Genomic DNA, 21,043 nt, shown 5'->3' on the forward strand with positions numbered 1-21,043 from the left:
GGGAAAAAAAGACTCAGCAACCACTTTGGAGGCATGCTATAATGGGGATTCTCCAAAGGACTCCTTGTTACTTCAGATAGAGATTCTTCTTCTGAGACATTAAGGAATTTCAAAGCCAGGCCTCTTCTGAGCCTTCCAGGCTACTTATTCTCTGCTATACTCTCTACAATCCATCTGCACGTTCCTCAGACTGTTCCTCACACACAACACTCCCTTACCCATCTCTGTCCCTCATAGAAAGAATGTTCTTCTCCTCAATTTTACCTCCCAGTTTTTATGACTTTGCTCCAAGACTCATCTCAAATCCCTCCATCTACTGGAATCCTTTGCTGGTTCACACCTCTGCTACCATTCTCTCTGACACTAATGTTGTGTATGTACATCATTATTTACATGTTCTCTCTCCATGATTCATTAAAACAAGAGCTCCTTGAAGAAAGATAATGCATATTTCCTTTTATTATTATTTTTTGGGGGGAAGGGGGGAGAAGGAAAGGTATTGTGACCAGCACTTACCACAGTGCTGGGGAAAATGTAAATTCTGACTTCATTCTGAAGTTTCTTTCAGTTCTAAGATTCTGTGATTCTAATACAGAAATTATCTTAGAGGATAATGAGATGGATAGAAGATTTTCCCCTTAACCTAATTGGGCCTGCAATAGTGTGTTTTTGTGTTTTTATGCTTCCTCTCCACTAAATAATCCTTCCCACCTTGCATTTTTGCTGCTTTTATCCAAGATAGTCTTAGAACCTCTATAATCAAACATGCAGCTTCCTCGTGAGAGAAAGCCTCAGGGACTTTGCTGTATATATACTACAGGAGTCTTGGAACATGAACCTTGTAACTATACGCAAGGACTATTTTTCCTTCCTTCCTATTTCTTAGCTAAAGTAGTTAAGTTCCATTTTGGTGAAGTGTTACTGGTTATCCTAAAGCCACTTTAATTCTGTTGGATGAATAGGATTGAAGGTATTTCACACAGCAGACAAGACCCTCGAGAAAATAAATATAGAATTGTTCCATATTAATATTCATGGAAATGAATAACAGATATATAACCATAAGGACCAATACTAACTCTAGCAAAGAGACAAGAAAAATATAACTTCTCTATTCTTTGCAAATCTGGGGAACCATGAGTATGGATCATTGCATACATGTTTAAATATGATTGACATATTTTTCTTCCTCTTTTTTATTCTTACAAGAAATAGTTGAAGTTGAAAGTTAAGTAAAATCAAAAGATCTTTTAGTATGTTGGGGGAAGGGGGAGTTAGATTGGGAGCTCCCAACTTTCACTTTGATCCTGCACTCTGTTCGAGCAGCTCACTTAAGAGGCACAATTTCTAGCAAACTAAAACATGTTTTGGGATTCTCTTTCTAATTTTGATCATCTTTTCTTCTCAGAAGGTTTTGGTTTTCTTTTTCATTCTGTCGGACAAACAAGCACTTACTTTGTGCTAGGCATTATACTCAATATTGAGGATCCAAAGAAAAGTAAAAAGTAGAACTTATTCTCAAGGACCTCATATTGGAGGGACAAATAAACAGCTATGTACAAACAAGGTAGAGATGGGAAAAATTGTAAATAACCAACAAAGGGAAAGTACTCGATTAAGGAAGATCAAGAAAATCTTATAGTAAATGAGATTTTAGCTGGGACTTTAAGGAAGGTAGGAGGGAGACAATTCCAATCAATGAAAATACTAGAAAGGGGAGGGAAGTAAGAGACAGGTTATGAAAGGCTTAGAACATCAAACAAAAGAATGTATATTTAATCTTAGAAATGATAGGGAACCAATAAACTTAATTGACTAGGTGGGTAACATGATTAAAACTATACTTTATAAAGATCACTCTGACAGCTAAATGGAGGGATGGACTAGAGCATTCAAGAAGACTAGTTTTGTTATTTCAATAGTCTAGGCATTCTTCTGGGTGACAACCAGAGGATCCAGGAGACTTCTAACCTCTAGAATTCAAGAAATTTCGATCACCATTGCTTGGAGAAAGAATAGAAAGAAAGAAACATTTATCACAGTTGTCCAGACAATGCTTATTCTCCCTGCTGTGTAGTAGGAGTGCCATACCTTTGGGAATTGGGGCATGGAAAGGAAATCTCCTCTTCCCTTGCAGAAAGTCCAAGGGAGGAGCAAATGGAATCCCATGTACAGAAGAGAGGAAGAGTGGTAGTTGTCTTTCATTTTAAAATACAGTAAGTAAAAATCTACCTGCTCACTGGCCTCATCTTTAACGTAGCCCTTCTCCCTAATTAATGGAGGGGAGGGAAGGAGAGAAAAAGGGACTATCAGGAAGTCTCTGTTTCTATATACCCTGCACTGAGGCCAAAACAGATGTCTGGTCAGAAGACCAAGACACTGGTTCTACCTTCAGGCACTATCCTACTTATGTTAGAGAGATGGGCTACAATACATCTTGCCACCAAAGTAACAGAAAAATTAAAGGAAAAGAGAAAAAATGGTGGAATTATAAAACACTATTCTGCTTACCAACTATCTAAATACAGAGCCATACTTTCTCTAGAAGAACAAATATATAGCATTGAAGTACTTCATTTTGCCACATCCCACAGGAAAAATTAAAAATGAAATTAATGACTTAGATGTATTAGAACTTTAAGTTATTTCTGAGTTTTTCCAAGCAGTTTTCCCCCTGTAACCTCTGTGAAATTGTTCACTTCTATAGCATCTTATCCTATTAAATATTTTAAAGCACATGTGTTTTCTTCCATTTTCCTTTCTCTTCATGATCCAGGTCCTAAATATGACAAATTGCTTACAATGTTTTGAGTTTTCTAGTTGTTGAACTTTATATAAAGAGTTTGAAGTGTTTACAAAACATAGGCTTCACTAGCTTAAATAGTATGGTAAAACTCTTAGAGAGCAGGGACTATTTAATTAGTTGTCATTATATCCTCAGCACTTAGCGCTTAGTGCCTAACATATTATTTACTAAATGTTGACTGAATGATTATTGTGTATAGTCTATAAAAATTCATGGATTGGCAGGATTGGGACCAGGCCTACAGAAGTCCCCTCATCCTCCCAGTTCTTGGAGGGGAGTCTTTGCTGATTCTTCTAATATCCTTGCATCCCTACTACTCTGTGACTCTCTCCTCACCACTCTATATTTCCATTCCCCTAGAAACTTGAACTTCACTGACTCTGGATTCCCCAGTTTTGATGATTGTACTTCTGCTTTACTTTGCTGTATCTTGGAGCCCAAACCTCCATGCTTTTTCCAGGCTACCTACTGACCTTCTCTCTTGTACCTCATTGCCAGCACTTATATATTGTTTTCCACTATTGGAATATGATAATAACTAATAATAATTAACTTTATATAGCACTTGAGCAACTAGACATCTCAATGAATAGAATGCCAGAAGTAAGGAAAATCTAAATTCCTATCTAACCTCAGATGTTTATTAGCTATGTGACTGCAAGCAACCATTCAGCTCTTTATATCTCAATTTCTTCCCCTGTAAAATGACTTGGAGAAGGAGATGGAAAACCACTCTAGTATCTTTGCCAAGAAGACCCCAAAGAGTCAGACATAACTGAAAATGACTAAAGATTGTAATGCTTAACTATGTGCTAAGCACTTTTAAAATATTATCTCATTTGAGCCTTACAATATCCCTGGGAGGTAAGTGCTATTCTTAGCCCAATTTTACATGAGGAAACTGAGGCAAAAAGAGATTAAGTTTCACACAGCTAATAAGTATCTGAGGCCAACTTTGAACTCAGATTATCTAGAACCTAGACCCAATCCTCTAACCACTGTGCAACCTAACTTCCTATATAAATTTCTTGAAGACAAGCCTTGTCTTACATATATTTGTACTCCCAGCATTTCACACAGTGCCTGGCACATAGCACTTAATAAATATCCTATCTATTTATCCCAACTCCTTCACTATATACACATGAGAATGGAAGCCCGAAGAAGTTGACATATGATATTTGGTGGCAGAGTAGAGTTTTAAACTTGAGTCTCCTCCCTCTTTGTCCTGTGATCCTTCCATTGCGTGGTCCATAGCTCAAAGATAGACCAGGTGTGAATGTTTTAAGTCAGTGCTTTGCCTATTCTGACTGTAGTGCAGGAGATGTTCCCAATAATTTCACACTTCAGTTTTTCATCTGTACTACTATAGTGATAGTGCTAATTTATCATGTTATAATGAGCCTGATGCTCATGATAGGAAGAGAGACAGGCAGCCATTAGGAGGTACTCTGGCTCTTTCAAACCACCAGGGTTCTATTTAGTCCTTTGACTGCAGTCTTCACTGTTATAACCATCAGCAGGGTTGGTAAAATGCCTAGGAAGCTTTAAGAAAAATAATGCTTTCTAATTAGAGAGATCATATTCAAAAGAGTTCCAGGTACTTAAAATAACATTTAAGATAAATAATGCAAAGGTTTGGTGTGTGGCGGATTTTTTCCCCCCTCATATGCAGTTACACCAATTTGCCAAATTGCATTCTTTTTGCTGAATCTGTTCTTTGATTGGTCACTTGTTTTCCAGCTTTGGGCAAATGCATTATTTGATATAAGGCAAAACAGAAGTCCTGTCTTTTTCACACAGATTTTAATTTTTTTTCTCTTTAATTTCAGAGCAACCATCTAAACCTGAAATTGTAAATAAAGCACAATTCTTGGAAACAGAACAGCTGAAAAAGGTAAGGCACACATTTCTTGCTTAAATAACTATCTTAATTTCATCTAGTTTGAAGGGACTGATGATAACTACGTAAGGATCCAAATTTGGTTCATTCAAAACAGGCAGGTGACCAGTAGCTCAAGACTTTGTTTAGGAGAGGAAAGAAGGGTAATTCATCTCTCTTGTATAATGCCTCTAGTCTGCTGCTGGAAAATACATCAAAGAGAGCCCAAGTAGCCATTTCCAAATAATATATATAGGTAGATCATTTTGGTTCCAAACAAATTGATTACATTCTACTTCTTTTCTTCTTACTAGTATAAATAAATATTTATTTGTTAAAAGAAAAAAAACCTTAAATTCTATTGTATTGTACCATTATCATACCATAATATGAATATCATATTTGTTCTAAAACAATTTTTAAAACAAATGCAGTAGGATCCTTTAATAACCTTGCTATTTTCCCCAAGACAGGTAGAATGATTGGGCTTGGATGAAAAGACATTAGTAAATAATATGAGAATGTATAGATAAACTCCATCTCTATTTTTATAACAATCACATTGGATCACTAAATTTTGTTTAAATAAAGTAGTTAGACTTGGATGTTGACATCACTTTCTCTTTTGCAGTTGGGTGAGTGTGTTTCAAAAGACAGTTATCCAGATGTTAACATTACATGGTACAGGAATGGAAAGACTTTGGACCCTTCAGAAGGTAAGTCTGAGTTTGTATTAAATATGCAATCTTGCTTCTAAATATTTTGATATACAACAATGGATTTTATTACTTTAAATATCCGTTATTTTTCCCCAAAATCCTGATTCAGTGCTACTGCAGAAGAGAAAGGAGTAAGGGAAATACTTTTATATGAGACATGTTTTCATAGTCAATTAAAGTGTGTGGGAGACAAGACTGTAGGATTCTATTTCTCCTTACACTGTTGTTTGATTCTGTAACACTGGAAAAGGCTTTTGCCTTACTATGAGAGTCTCCCTGCCTGTATAGTACCTAGAACAGGACTAAGCCATCTTTCAAAGGTTTTATGAAATTTAAGTACTTTCAATCCAAGTAAAAGATCCTGTGATTAATATTCCTTCTTTCTTTTAGATGTGGTCACAACTTTACAAAGACAAGTGGATCCAGTAACTCAACTCTCCACTGTTACTTCATCTCTAATGTACAAGACAACAAAAAATGACATAAAGATACCATTCACATGTTCTGTAACATATTATGGTCCATCTGGACAAAAAACAATTTATTCTGATCAAGCATTCTTTGATATTTACTGTAAGTTACTCAATTTTTTTTCATTTTGTGGTTGTTCAGTCATTTCATGTCTGACCCTTCATGATGTAATTTGGGGTTTTCTTGGTGATGATACTGGATAAATTTATGATTTCATTCTCCAGCTCATTTCACTGATGAGGAAACTGAGGCAAAAAGGATTAAGGACCTTGCCCAGGGTCACATACCTAATTCAGTATCCCAGACCAGAATTGAACTCAGGAAGATTAATTTCCTGACTCTAGGCCTGGCAGTCTATCTATTGTACCACCTAACTGCCCATATTTTTTTTTCTTTTATCTAAAATAATTTCACTATGTCAATTAATAAACATCTTTTCTTGTTTTCTAATAGAAACAATGAAAGATTTTGAATCAGAAAACATGGATTCAAATCTATGCTCTGCTTCTTACTATTAGAATTTATGATCCTAAGCTATCTTAAAATAAAAAAAACTAACATATTTATAACTCTGTACATTTTGTTTTTACTATTTAACTTAACCTAGCAATTGGAATTATAGAATATTCTAACTAGAAATATTCTCAGACATCACCTGGTCTTACCCCAAAATCTAAAAGTGCATTCTACAAGTATTTAATAAATACTTGTTTAACTGCTTATCCAAGAAGGTTAGAACTAAAAGCAATTTAGGGAAGTCCAATGAACATTTAGAGTTCATGCAAATGGAGCAATCTACAAGTAGAATGAGCTGCTTTGAGAGCTAATAGGTTTCTCCTCACTGGAAGTCTAAGCAAAGTTTGAATTACAAATTATCAGGTATATTATAGAGGTAATGTTGGTTCAGGTATAGATTGAACTACATGCTCTCTAAAGTCCCATTTGAATCCATGAATCTTTGAATTGAGTCTGGTTCTTCTTAATTTTACAAAGGAATAAGCACCCAGACAGGAATTGCTCTTGATCATACAGCTAGATAGATTTTCTCACTATCAACCATGTGCTTTTTATCTGCATACTATACAATTCAATATTAGAAGTAGAGAGCAATTCAGGTGAAAAGAAACTTTGTGGTTTTTCTTCAGAGTGGGATGGCAAGTCCTCTAAAATGAAAATGTACTTGAAATTCCAATAATGGCATGGTATGTTCAAGAATGACTATCAATCCAGTTACTTTAATAGATAGTGAAAATGCCAGTGCTCCTAAGGAAAATTTCCAAATCACCTACATTTTGTTTTCTATGTTATAAAACAAATAGAAACTGGTTTAAATTTACACCAGGAAAAGTTAAAAGAGTAATGCTTTTCAAGAGATATAAAAAAGGATTCCATTGTCCTTAAATTAGCCAAATAGAAATCCATTTGGCAAACAAACCCATACCTTTCCCTTTCATTTAGAAAGCAGTATTTCTGAGGTAAATTTATTTTCTTTGACTAATTAGTGGCAGAACACAAGAAGAAACTTCTCCCAAGATGTTTATATTGGTAACTAGTTTTGCTGATACCACTCGGTGTGCAAAATGGTAAACACTGTCAAAATAGTTTATATAAAGGGAAAGATAGTTGTACAAATAATAGAAGGGAGAAAGTATGAAACTGGAATTTATGAGGTATCACAGTGGCTCTATTCAATCCATTGAATGTTGTTAAGAAAGGCAATAAGTAGTCACTGTAAATAAAACCAGTTCTTTACCGTCAAACAGTTATAGCATAGACACAAAATTGGGGCCATATGAGTGGAAAAGATAAGCAGCAATTATAGGAACATTACCTAAGAACTATGAGTAAATCAGTTGGGCCAAAACATGATTCCTAGATTATAGATACATTAAGGTTTGGACTTGACTCTATATGCAATATGCTTCCATTTAATCAGAAATGTAACTTTAAGAAAGAAGCATTATAGAAAAATTAATCTGGTGGCAGTGTATAGAATGGATTGGAGGAGAGACTAGCAACAATAAAGAATGAAGCTTATAAAACTGGTTCTAAGATAATAGTAGTGGGGGTGATGTTCAAGTCCCACCAATACTACTTTCTATTTATATGACCTTCAGGAAGCCATTGACCCTATTCCTGGACCTTTTTTTAATATATGTAAAGTAAGGTTGGGTTAGATCTGGGCTTCTTCTTTTTTTTTTTTAATTTAATTTTATTTTATAATAACTTTATATTGACAGAATCCATGCCAGGGTAATTTTTTTACAACATTATCCCTTGCACTCGCTTCTGTTCCGATTTTTCCCCTCCCTCCCTCCACCCCCTCCCCTAGATGGCAAGCAGTCCTATTTATGTTAGATATGTTGCAGTATATCCTAGATACAATATATGTTTGCAGAACCGAACAGTTTTCTTGTTGCACAGATCTGGGCTTCTTAAACTTTTTCCATTCATGACCCCTTCTCACGCAAGAAATTTTTACATGATCTCAGGCATATAAGTGTATAAAGTAGGAATTCAAATAAATTACTGATAATAAAATCAAAATTTTTGTGGACCCATAGGATGTCACCTATGGGGCTTGACCTCCTGCCTTCTTGAATCCCAATCTTTTTTTCATTCTAATCTTCTACACTACTCCTCTACAGTGTCTTAAGGTTTTCCAAACTCTTTGTGCACCACAATGTCTCCAGGACATGTTACTACTCACACATTCAGTTTCATACTTTGGGTTAGATGATGGCTAAGGTCCCTTTCAGGCAATATGAAAAAAAAAAATTATAGGACTTAATGCCTAAACACATGGGGGAGATAAGGAGAAATTTTCACATCTAGGTATTGCATTTAAGTAATAGAAATCTGGAAAGAAAGTCCAGAGGAAAAATAGCAGCATGGTACAGTCACTATGTCTTTCAACAACAACAGAAAAGTCATACAACTACTCATTACTAAACTTTGGAGAAGATTTGGGCACTCATGATTTCTATCAGAGCATTTAAATCATTCTTGTATGGAGAGATTATAATTGTTTTGTTTGATCCCAGAAGGGATGAGTAGAAGTTGCAGAGAGACAGAGATTATTAGATCAATAGAAGATAAGTGGAATTTCCACACAGTAAAAGCTATCCAAAATGGAATTATGTCTCTCATTAGCTGATAAATATCTCATTACTGGTGATATTTTAACACTTAAAAAAAACCAGGAATCCAATTGACAGAATCCTTCCAGACATTCTTAAATTCTGGTCCTTCCAGAAACTGGATAATGAATTAATTGTCAAGAAAGTTGTAGAAATTTCTGCACAACAATAGGTTAGATTAGATGGCTCCTGATACCCCTTACTTCTTTGAGATTTTGTGATTTTATGAGTCAAATATAATGATGATAGATTCTCTCTGAAATATTTAATGCTTTGTTTTTTCTTCTAGATCTTTATTTTGTCAATATAAATATATTTTTGATGAGAAAGTTCCTTTACTAGTGTAGATTGGTTTTCTCATTAGCATTAAGGATTTCTCTTAGATACTGAGGAATTAGATGATTTGTCTAAGGTCTTATAGCTAGTAGATGTCACCTATGGGGCTTGATCTCCTGCCTTCTTGAATCCCAATCTTTTTTTCATTCTAATCTTCTACACTACTCCTCTACAGTGTCTTAAGGTTTTCCAAACTCTTTGTGCACCTTTTCTTATTTAATTCTCACAATGTCTCCAGGACATGTTACTACCAGCATTATTACCCTTACATTATAGATGACAAAGCTGAATCTGAGGGAAGTTTGGTGACTTTATGAGTAGTAAAACAACATCAATACTAATGGGATCAGAAAAGCCAAGAATGATCATTTTAAGATAGATGATTACTTTCATTTTAATCATGTTGAATTCAGTCTAGAATGTTCCTATTAAAGTACCTATTTCTTGCTTTGGAGTGAATAGGAATTCCCCCATTATCCCAGGTTGGTTTATTAATTTCCTAGTGAAAAACAGGGCTATGAACCAAAGAATGAGAGAGGTGAGGGCTAAAAGAGAAAAAAAGGATAGAAATGACTTGAAAAGCCAAGTGTAATTGGGAGGGTGGGACTTCGACAGAGTTTTGTGTCTTAAGTAGCAATGCCACAATATTGGAACAGGAGTCAGGTGATAGAGAAAGGATAACAGAATGGGTATGGAGGGGAAGAAAATAGTGTCAAAAATGAATTTTATGGATTTCACACTAGACTTTACTATCTTCAACCTGGAGACTATCATTGACAAATCAGGGGGGAAATTTCAGTTTCATTTTTTCCTACCCTTGTTCTTCACATCTTTATACTTTAAAACCATGCCTCTTCTCTGTTATCCCTAGCACCGTATTCTATTTTTTCAGTTTTCTTTTGTTTGAAGACTTTCACCATTAGAACTTAAGCTCCTCAAAGTTCAGAAGTTATTTCCTTTCTTCCTTCCTCCTACTGAAAAATCTATAATGATGATGATGATGGTGGTGATGATAAGATTTATATAGTGCTTTTAGTTTTCCATCAAATGAGCCTATGCATTAGGCCGTTTCTAAATCCAGTATCTTAAAGTTTAAAAGTAGATCATTATTAGGAAATTACTCATTTTGAAAATATATATTCTTTTAAACGTGATATTTTTTTCCTATTTTGTGTTTGTTAGATATGGTTTATTATATGTGCACTTTAATTTCCCTAGAATTCTGCTCGGAACAGCAGCTAATTGTAAAGAATCCCTTTATCCTTATTTTCTTTGGAAAATGGATGAAAGTTGTATCATGACTTCATTGAAAAGAATAGAATTATATTACATTTACAGTTCTGCTGATTATGTTAAGGGTCTCCCTCAGATCATGGGATTCATCTTTTTGAAAGCAAGTATATTCTTCAGCATACCAAAAAGCTTTGTCTATGCTATTTAGCTCATGTTTCTTTGTATTTAACATAGGATACTAATATGTAACATGAGTGCAGTGTTTCCTAATAGAATTGGCAATTTTGATGGCTGCTTCAGTCTTTCCAAATCCTCAGTTTCATAGAATACAGAAAATTCTCTTATAATGAAATCATACAGTGAGGTTAGATTGTTCCTACTGGTCTTTTACACATAAAATAATTATGGTCATTCCTACTACAGTTAAAGACATTTTGCTAAGAAGAAATTGATTTTTATATAGCAGGGGTTCCTTTGTAGTTTGTTCTAACTAGGATTAGTACTCAGTATAGAAAGTACCTATTAACTTAAATCCTTCTATAAAAAGATACATTTAAGCAATTACCATTTATTGCTTCTTGAGAAAATTGTGTATAATTTAGTCATTTGCATTATATGTATAGAGTATTATGGTATTTGACAAAAACTATTAACTTGTGTCCATTATTTTTGCAGATCCCACAGAGAAGGTAACAATTCACATTTTACCACCCAAAAATTCCATTAAGGAAGGAGACAACATCACTCTAAAATGCTTGGGAAATGGTAACCCCCCTCCAGAAGAGTTTTTGTTTTACCTCCCAGTAAGTGCCACAATTCTGCCATTTAGCTTCAGAACGATCATTTTTCCCTGTTTGTTATTTGTCTAATGTTCACATAAAAGAAAGAGAATGATGTTGTTTTTACAGAGTTCCCATGGAATATTTTCCCTCATCTATGAGGAAACTATGAAACAGAGTAGATTCACTTTTTCCTGCTTCCTTCCACTCCTGCTTTACGAATAAAATTAAATTACACAGGAAGATACCTATAAAACTCATCTAATGTTATAAATCCAGTGGGGAAAGGGGGGATCAGAAGACACAATAGCTATTTAAACTCATTAATGAGTTAGATTTCTCAAATAAGTTGCCATATTCATTTCATCAGGAAGACTGAATGGAAAACAAAAATGATAACAGAGGAAGACATTTTTGAAGCTGAACCCAAAGAAAATTATGCGGCCAGGAAAGCATACCTCTCCAAAAGCAATTGAAAGAAAACATCTCATTCTGTCCCAAAAGGACAGGGGACTCAAATAAATATCATTTTCCCAAGAACTATTTGGATCTAAAATAATTTAACAATAATAAATTGCTTTTAAATACATTTAATTTATTTTCATTTTAAAATAATTTAGATAATAAAATGCATTTAATTTTTTCCCCTAAAAAAAATCTTGCAACATTAAAATAAAAAGCATTTATTTTAACATTTGTATTTAAATTCCATCCACAAGTCCTATATTTCCATTGAAGCAAACCATTCTTTTCAAAACTAAAAAAAAAAAAATATTGTAGTCATTAAGAAATATGATTGTCCTCATATTTGCTGCCCAATGTAATCATAGGCTGTTTTACCTCTATCCAAAGGGACAGCCAGAAGGTATAAGAAGCTCGAATACTTATGTATTGACAGATGTGAGACGAAATGCAACAGGAGACTACAAATGTTCTCTAACAGATGAAAAAAGCATGATTGCTGCCACAACCATCACAGTGCACTGTAAGTTACCTTTTTTGCCTATGCAATTTCTGAAAGCAACTTCTAGCCTAATACTACTCTTTTTCCAACTAATTTGTAACTATTGTTGTTGTTGTTTAGTCATTTCAGTCACGTCTGACTTTTTGTGACCCCATTTAGGATTTTCTTGACAAAGATACTAGAATGGTTTGCCATTTCCTTTTCCAGCTTAATTTTCAGATGAGGAAACTGAGGCAAATAGAGTTAAATGACTTGCCCAGGGTCACATAGCTAGTAATTTACTGATACCATATTTGAACTCAGGTCTTCCTGATTCCAGGCCTAATACTCTATCCACTCCTCTGATTGTAACCTGCTTTCATTATACTTAAGTTCATCAGTATCAACACCATTCAGTGTTTATATTATAAAGTTTATATGTATGGTCTTAAATAATGATACTTTCAATTGTGCAATTTTAAGTATCATTTTAAGTTCCCATAATGTATAATACCAGAAACTGGTACTTATTACAGATGTTAATGAAATAATTACCTATTATATTATGTAACAACTGTCTTGATGTTCCTGAAACTCATGTAATTAGCAGCTGACCTCTGGAAGCTTTATTTAATATTTTATTTAATAGAGAATAAAAATTATAGGGCATAAGACCCATTCCCACAACCAGGTAAAATGAATTTGGTTTTAGGAATGACATCAAGACCGCTGCAATAATTTCATTGGTCAATGAAACCATATTGATGAATAGACAGTGAGTATCTAAAAGCAGAAGCATCCTCAGGATCAAAGTTCTCTTCAGCATCACTTTTATTCTCTTTTAACCTGTATTTTTAATCTTTAGAATAAAGCTATGTAAGCTCAGGGAGGCAAAAGGCGAAATGCACAGAGGCATATCAAGAGAAACACTTAACTTGACCTTCCTAAAGATTGATTTTTCCATTTGGAGCAATTCATCCTGGGCAGATACTGGCAAGACAGGTTCAGTCTGAGAAAGGATTTCATGGATACAGGGGAGTCACTTGCTGTTTAGCCCTAGGGACACTTAGAATTCAAAGACTGCCCAGTACAGACATCATTCTTCCTTAGAGAAGAAGACCAGTCTTGTAATGAGATTTTAGTATGTGTAGTGTCAGTGAGAGCTTTCCTTCTCGGTGATGCAATCAAATCCTTGTGCCTGGGGTTTCATCCTGCTTCAAAAGAGAAGACAGACTTAAGTAATCTTTAAGAATTTTGGGAAGAAGTATCTAAAGTTCTTTTCAATTATCATTTTGGGGGGGATTAGTTCTGAAGATTCAATCTGAAACCTCTAGTAGAGATGCAAGAAGGAAGGTAGATAGAATAAAGCTAGCTATTATTTAGATAAATAACTAGACAAATAGATATACCAATTCCTAATTATCGGTACATGTTGGGGTAGTCTGAAAAGATGGCCACATTTTAATGTATTAGGAGCACATTCTCTGTAGCAAGTGAAAAGAATAGAACTATTAAGGAAATGTTTCTACACAAATAATTGTTTTGTTCTGTCCATTATTTACTTTGTATTGACTTGAACCAATCAATGATTTGGCTAATTGTTGGAACAGCAGGGACACCTATTTTGCTGTCATACTTTTCTATATCTATAAAACTAGCCATAATGGAACCTTTCATCCAGAACTGTCCTGCATCCTTAATAGGCTTTTTTGTGAGTCTTACTCTTTTTTAGTGACACTAGGGAAATGAAGCCAGCAGATAACTCTGCTTTTGAAAGATGTCATGTGTAAATTGCTTCTAAGGGTCTTATGTCAAGAATCCATAGCCTTAGGGGATATTAAGGCTTTCTTGCTTTTGATAGAGAGTACAAAATCCCAAGAAATGAGATCTATTGGGTCTGTTAACTGACGATCTAGCTGGAAGAAGAAGCTGATAATAAAGTCACTGAGTTGTCTTGATAATCAGCAGTGATAAGGAGAAAGATATGACAGTTTAATTGGTTTTCAGGTGTTTGTGTAGGCTTTTTAAAAAATTGGATTTTAGTTTTGAAATATAAGGCTGGAATGTGGCAGTTGGGTTTTGAGAAAGAAGTAAAAGAAAATCAACATTTTAATTCTCTTAAAAGAAATATTGGTAGCATGTTTTAGTTTTGGTTTATTGGTTCCCCTCTCCCCCCTTTTCCATAGGTAGAATAATAAGACCAAAATAAACATATATAGCAGATTGTGTAAAAGTAATATCAGTCTATAAATGTACCATCATCCCCCAAATAACTGGGAGGAATGAAACTTTTTTCTACCCTGCCCTCCAATCCACATATGCTAATTACCCTTATAATTGCTAAAGGTAATCACCATCCTTTAGGATAATTCCCTCTAACTTTTAATTTCCTAAGTCAACCAATGAAATATGAAAATGTTATACTTCACCTAGTACTGAATTTAATACTCAAATCCACTTCCACCAAATAATGAAAGTGAAATTAAGTGTGTGTGTTTGTGTGTGTGTGTGTGTTAGCATTTTTGGGAAAATCAGTGATAAACTGAGAGAAGGGATATATTCTTTAGACAATTCCCAGTAAAATATTAAGCTCTTTAAAGAAACATTTAATTTGCCTGATAGATGTATATTTATGTATGCATATAGAGGTATTTATGTCTTATATTTTAAATATTTTTCTTTTCTTATTGTCTAATCTTTCAACCAGATGAAAAGGGCAAAAAAAAAAAATGCTTTATGAGTCTAATAAGTTTAGTAATATCTTTGTGAAGAAAGTTTAATTTTTTTCTGTTTATCATAAATTCTATTTTATAGAGTCTTGATATCATTGCTTCTGTCATTTGCAATTGGTATCTTTAGTACTTTCTTTTCTAGTAATATTTCCCCTTGTATTGTTCCAAAAATAACAAAGATTTTTACTCCTTAGTGAAGACATTGAGCCTACTGATATTTAAATGCAGCCTCTATACCAAGTCTGTTCATTGGCTTGACCATTTGGCAATCCAATCTGCCTATTGGATAGCTATAGTGATTAGACCATAGTTCAATTCATTGTAATATAGATATGGTCTAGGTTTCAATTCACTTGCTAGGGTTTTTCCTTTCATCACTTCCTCCCTTCCAAAATCAGTATTCAGATATTTTAATTTTATAAGTTTTGCATTTCAAATAGTTCTTTTGCTTCACAGATTTGGATTTGTCTCTTAACCCAAGTGGAGAAGTTACTAAGCAGATTGGAGATGCTTTTCCTGTGTCATGTACTATATCTTCAAGTATTAAGAATGCAACTGTTGTTTGGTTGAAAGTAAGTAATATTTTTACTAGCATTCTTTGTAAATTTGTTTAGAGTGTTGTCATTTTATGTTGTTACCTATTTCATGCAAAGATGGAAAGGTAAAATTATATAAACAGATTATATTGAACGTCATGCTTTAACTTTTTAGAAATGTTAATTTCTAAAAAAAATTAGAATTATGTACTGTATTAAAAACCATTGCCATGAATATTTGTTAGACAAGTACTAAGAAAACACATGAAATATATAAATTTCTGATAGACCCCCAATAATAAATCCTCTATTTCAAAGTAATTATTTGAAATTCAGTAAAAGATACTTGTGTGCAAGCATTGCTATCTTTTTGGTAGCAACAGATGGTAAAGTGGGACTGGCACTCCTTTGAAATTTAGGAAAGTTGTGCTAACAATGCTTGGCCTCATCACTGAAAATTATAGTAAAACAACCATTTCTTTTTAACCAGTGTTGTCAGAAGACAATGTACATATTTCCTCTACATTGTCATGATCCTTTGCCAGAAATTCCTAAACAATGCAACTGTGGCATAATTTTGAAACAGTGATGGGCAGAGATAATCCTCATGAGTTTCATAGATACAAAAATTTTTAGCAACTAGCATATTCTACTTACCTAGATACTTATGTGCATATATGTGTGTGTACATTCCAATTCTAAATAATTTAAACCCAGAAACACTTTGAAGTAATTTTCTCCAAGCTTTGCCTTCAAATTGATACATATTTAACTGAAGCTGTTGCCACACAGATCCAATGGGCTAACCAGATGTGTATATTTTCACTAAAAGTTTCACTTGCTCTCACTATACCTACTTCCAAATCTATTGTCAATTGTGTAATGTCAGTATCATTAGTTGAATACTTTATCCAAGTTGATTATCTCTTCTCAAATCCTAGAATTGCTACTTCGTGATTGGGGGAAAAGGGAAAATTATGGTGAACAAACACCCTTGGATTATGTAGCAATGATACCATTACTGTTGCCATTTGCAGTGCTACCTTTGGTATAATTGCCAGAAGCTAAGAATTTATAGCAATAAGATCTGGACCTCTGCTTTTCATTGACAGAAAATTCCTTTGAGGACACTTCCTCTACCAACATAGGTCAGCAGATAGGCTGCAAAATACTACTTTAAAGTTAACAAGGGGAAGGAGGGTGAAAATTCCAGGAAGATGGTTGAGTAAGGCAGTAAATTTCAAGCTCTCCAGATTTCTCACACAAACATTACAAATTTGTGCCTCAGGAGAAACATAGACTGGTGAAAAATCAAGACTTGGAGCAGAACAGAGCTCCTCCTGATACAACCCAGGAATATCCTAAAAAATCTTTTTTAGGCTCAGGATTAACCAGTGTATGGAACAAACAAACACCTCCAGGTTTGCTTGCAGAAACACCAAGTGGGAATTCCTGGGGCTAACTAGATTTGACTGGAGACTCAACAAAAATCACAGAACCTTTCATCTCCTGGGACTGTGTGCTGAGTTGGGGGGTTTCTGACTCCCAGAAGACTGAATGACCCTCAGCTGATTAGGAAGACTAGACTCAGCTGTGTTGTGGAGGGTGAAGCTTTTGGTTTGGGACTCCAGGTCAGAGAGGAGAGAACACCATCTCCCCTGCTCGACAATTAGAGATGCTTAAATTAATACTTCTCATTAAAAAAAAAAGAATCAACAAAGAAGAAAGAATCCAATCATAGAAACTATGGGGATAAGGAAGACAAGGGTTCATCTTCAGAGGACATTGAAGTTTAAAACAAAAAATGCCTTTTCTATTCCAAAGAGCAACATTAAATGGCTCCCTGTCCTGAGAGAAAAAACTCAGAAAAGAATTTAAAAATCAAATGAGAAACATTGAGTAAAAACTAAAAAGAAAAAAGAAAAACAATAAAGATTATGGGGGGGGGAGTCTTAAAGATGGAAAATATTTCTTCAAAAATTAGAATTTGATTTAGACAACTCTGAGGTACCACTACACCATCTCTCAAATTGGCTAAGATGACAGGAAGAAATAATGATGAAGGGGGTATGGGAAAACTGGAGCACTAATACATTGTTGGTGTAGTTGTGAATGGATCCAACCATTCTGGAGAGCAATTTGGAACTATGCTCAAAGGGCTATCAAACTATATATACTCTTTGATCTAGTGATGACTCTGTTGGGCCTGTATCCCAAAGAGATCTTAAAGGTGGGAAAGGGACCCACATGTGCAAAAATGTTTGTGGCAGCTCTTTTTGTAATGGCAAGAAACAGGATGCCCATCAGTTGGAGAATGGCTGAATAAGTTGTGGCATATGAAGATTATGGAATATTATTGTTCTATAAGAAACAGTGAGCAGGATGATTTCAGAGAGGCCTAGAGAGACTACAGCAACACCAAGATTATATGACAATCAATTCTGTTAGATGTGGCTCTTTTCAATACTGATGTGATTCAGGCCAGTTCTAATGGTCTTGTGATGAATAGAGGCATCTGTACCCAGAGAGAGCAGGAACAGAGTGTGGATCACAACAGAGTATTTTTCTTTTTTTTTTTTTTTTTTGTTGTTTTTTGCTTGAATTTTGTTTTCTTTCTTTTTTTTTCTTTTTGATCTGATTTTTCTTGTGCAGCAGGATAATTGTGGAAATACATGTGGAATTATTGCACATGTTTAACATATTGTTAAACCCCTCTTAGGGGAGGGGATAAGGAGAAGAGATGGAAAAAAATTGCAACACAAGGTTTTGCAAAGGTAAATGTGCAAAAGTAAATGCTGAAAATCATCTATGCATATGTTTTGAAAATAAAAAGCTTTAATCAAAGAAAAAGAAAATTATAATTTGTCAAGAGGAAGACAGTGAAGCCATAATAGACCAAGAAATAACAAAACAATATAAAAAATGAAAAAAAAATAGAACAGAATATTAAAATCTTGTAAGAAAAATAACAGATCAAGAAGAGAAAAATATAAGAATATTTGGATTGCCTGAAAGTTGTGACCAAAAAAAGAACTGATACAAAATTCAAAAAATAATCCAAGAAAATTATCCTTGAGTAATAGAACATGAGCGGAAGTAGAAATAGAAAAACTATATTGATCACGACCTCAAAGTGATCTTTTGTTAAAAAAAAAATTAGGAATATTATTGCCAAATTTTCAAATCCCCATATCAAAGAGAAAAATTTGCAAGAAACAAGAGAATAAAATTCAAATATGCTACATCTACAATTAGAATTGTACAGGTTGTTAGCAGCCACAATAAAGGACTGCAGGTCCTGGAATCATAACTATCGGCAATCAAAAGAACTAGGCCAGAGGCCAAAAAAAATCATTTCCAGCAAAATTATCTATAATATTGAATGGGGAAAAAATGGACATTCAACAAACTTCTTTTTTTCAACCAAACCCGACCTCAATAGAAAATTTTTAACACACAAGAGCCATTATCAAAAATCAATTGCAAGGAACTTGGACAGATTATATATTTTACATGGAAATGTATACCATATGTTTAAGATTGACATCAATAACTGGGTAGTTCAAAAGACAGATTGGTACACAGTTAAGTATGATCTGACTAAAAATAAAAACTGCCTTAAAAAGGTAAAAACAGTAATTATGTTATACAAATGAGGTGCGGGGGAAGAATAGACACAGCCATTAGAGGGGGAAGGAGGACTTGTAGTTCTGAAAACCTATTCACATTGGGAATGGATTAAATAAGTAATTATGTATGTATGTATACATACACACCATGAAGGGTATAGCACCTTCCAAAATCTATAAAAAGGAGGGGAAAGATGGGTGGAGGAGGAAACAAAGAGTGTGGGAAGAAGACAAGGGAGGGATCCATGGGTGGTAGAGGTTAAGTAATAGCAAGGAGGCAAGTTGAGGATCAGAATTAAAGTGGAAGAATTGGCAGGGGTAGGAAAAAAGAGATACCTAAATAATACAAGGATCAGGAATAGAAATTTTTAGGGGAAAAAGTACATCTAGTAATCATTGATTTTTAGACAAAATCAAACTTATAATTCAAGCAAAAGAGAAATCTACATTATATGTCAGCCATACTAATATTATTTTAGATGCATGTTTACATATGGGTAAATACATGTGTGTATATTTTATATGTGTGTATGTATATTTTCAAGTCTATGTATCCAGGTTGCTCTATGTCTCTTGGTTGCTTTTTTTTTTTTGGGGGGGGGGGGGGGAAGGGATGTGTGGGTATACAGGTATGTATATGTATATCTATTGATGTATATGTAAACATAACCTGCTTGGGGGAGGGGGGGATGAAGGGGGGAAAAAGAATAAAATTTTTAAAATGCTCAGCAAAAAATAAAAGAACAGTCTGCAAGGGAAGCAAAGAAAAAATGGACACTAGTGAATATAATTTCTTCTACTATTATATATCCTTTTCTGAACTGTAATTTGTTGTATATATTTTGAATCCTCCCTAATGTTCTATTGGACACGTGACACTGTTCTGTTTTGTTAAGTGATCCAGTATCACATAACCAAGGGAATAAATAGCTATGAACACAAGAGTTCCTTACAAGGAAGTCATGCTGCCATTAGTGACATAACCCTAATCCTAACCCCAATTCCAACACTCTAAGTCATTTGATAATACTGTTTTACTCTTTCTCAAGTATTTCCTTTCAAAGTCTCATTGCATCAGTCTTAATAATAATATTAGTAATTTTGCTTGAGTATTTTTTTAAAAAATGTATATCTCAATATGTAAGCCATCCTTCTGAGGAAATGGTACCATTACTCAGCATAGACCTACAGTCTTTTAAGCAAGTAGGGGGCAGAGTGGATAAGGTATGAAGCCTGGAGTTAGGAAGGCCTGAGTTCAAATCCAGCTTCAGAAACAGTTTTCTGGGTAAGTCACTCTCCTCTTAGTTTCCCTCCCTATAAAATGAGGGGAATAATATCACTTGTCTTCTAGGGTTGTTGTAAGGATCAAATGAGATAATAATTATAAAGCTCCTACTTTACACAATGCCTGGCTCATCATCAACATCAAAAAAATGTTAGCTACTAGTATATAAATATTATTATCATTATTGTTTCTACAGGTTCTGCAAGAGGGAATAAAGAAAAGATTTTGTTTTTTATGTGTTTTTTTAATCTAAATATAAAGGAAAAATACCTAATAATTTCATTAGTAGGATAAATGGAGTAATTGATCATTGGACTGTCAAAAAATATTAGTCTAGATCTTAATTACTCTTGAGTAAATATGCCTACAGTTATAACTGAGCTATGCAAAATAATTAATTTTTTCATTTAATCAGGATAACACTAAGCTGCGGTCTAGGCCATCATTTTCCAGTCTACAGTATCAGGATGCTGGGAACTATGTCTGTGAAACTAATCTACAAGAGGTGGAAGGGTTAAAGAAAAGAGAATCTCTGACTCTAATTGTGGAAGG

The 21,043-nt window shown here is 34.3% G+C and overlaps 1 protein-coding gene across 4 annotated transcripts in view; it reads left to right on the plus strand.

The window, feature by feature from the left end:
- The window catches only part of ALCAM (activated leukocyte cell adhesion molecule), a 250,115-nt gene that overhangs the window by 205,582 nt on the left and 23,490 nt on the right, over window positions 1-21,043 (plus strand). For all 4 annotated transcript variants that reach the window (XM_051985221.1, XM_051985220.1, XM_051985223.1 and 1 more), the window contains exons 4-10: window positions 4,639-4,703; window positions 5,320-5,404; window positions 5,798-5,980; window positions 11,263-11,390; window positions 12,219-12,351; window positions 15,498-15,613; window positions 20,907-21,042. In XM_051985221.1, coding sequence (XP_051841181.1) covers window positions 4,639-4,703; window positions 5,320-5,404; window positions 5,798-5,980; window positions 11,263-11,390; window positions 12,219-12,351; window positions 15,498-15,613; window positions 20,907-21,042 — 846 coding nt within the window. The remainder of the gene's footprint in view (window positions 1-4,638; window positions 4,704-5,319; window positions 5,405-5,797; window positions 5,981-11,262; window positions 11,391-12,218; window positions 12,352-15,497; window positions 15,614-20,906; window position 21,043) is intronic.

This window comes from Antechinus flavipes, chromosome 3, assembly GCF_016432865.1.
Source record: "Antechinus flavipes isolate AdamAnt ecotype Samford, QLD, Australia chromosome 3, AdamAnt_v2, whole genome shotgun sequence".
Classification (NCBI taxonomy): domain Eukaryota; kingdom Metazoa; phylum Chordata; class Mammalia; order Dasyuromorphia; family Dasyuridae; genus Antechinus; species Antechinus flavipes.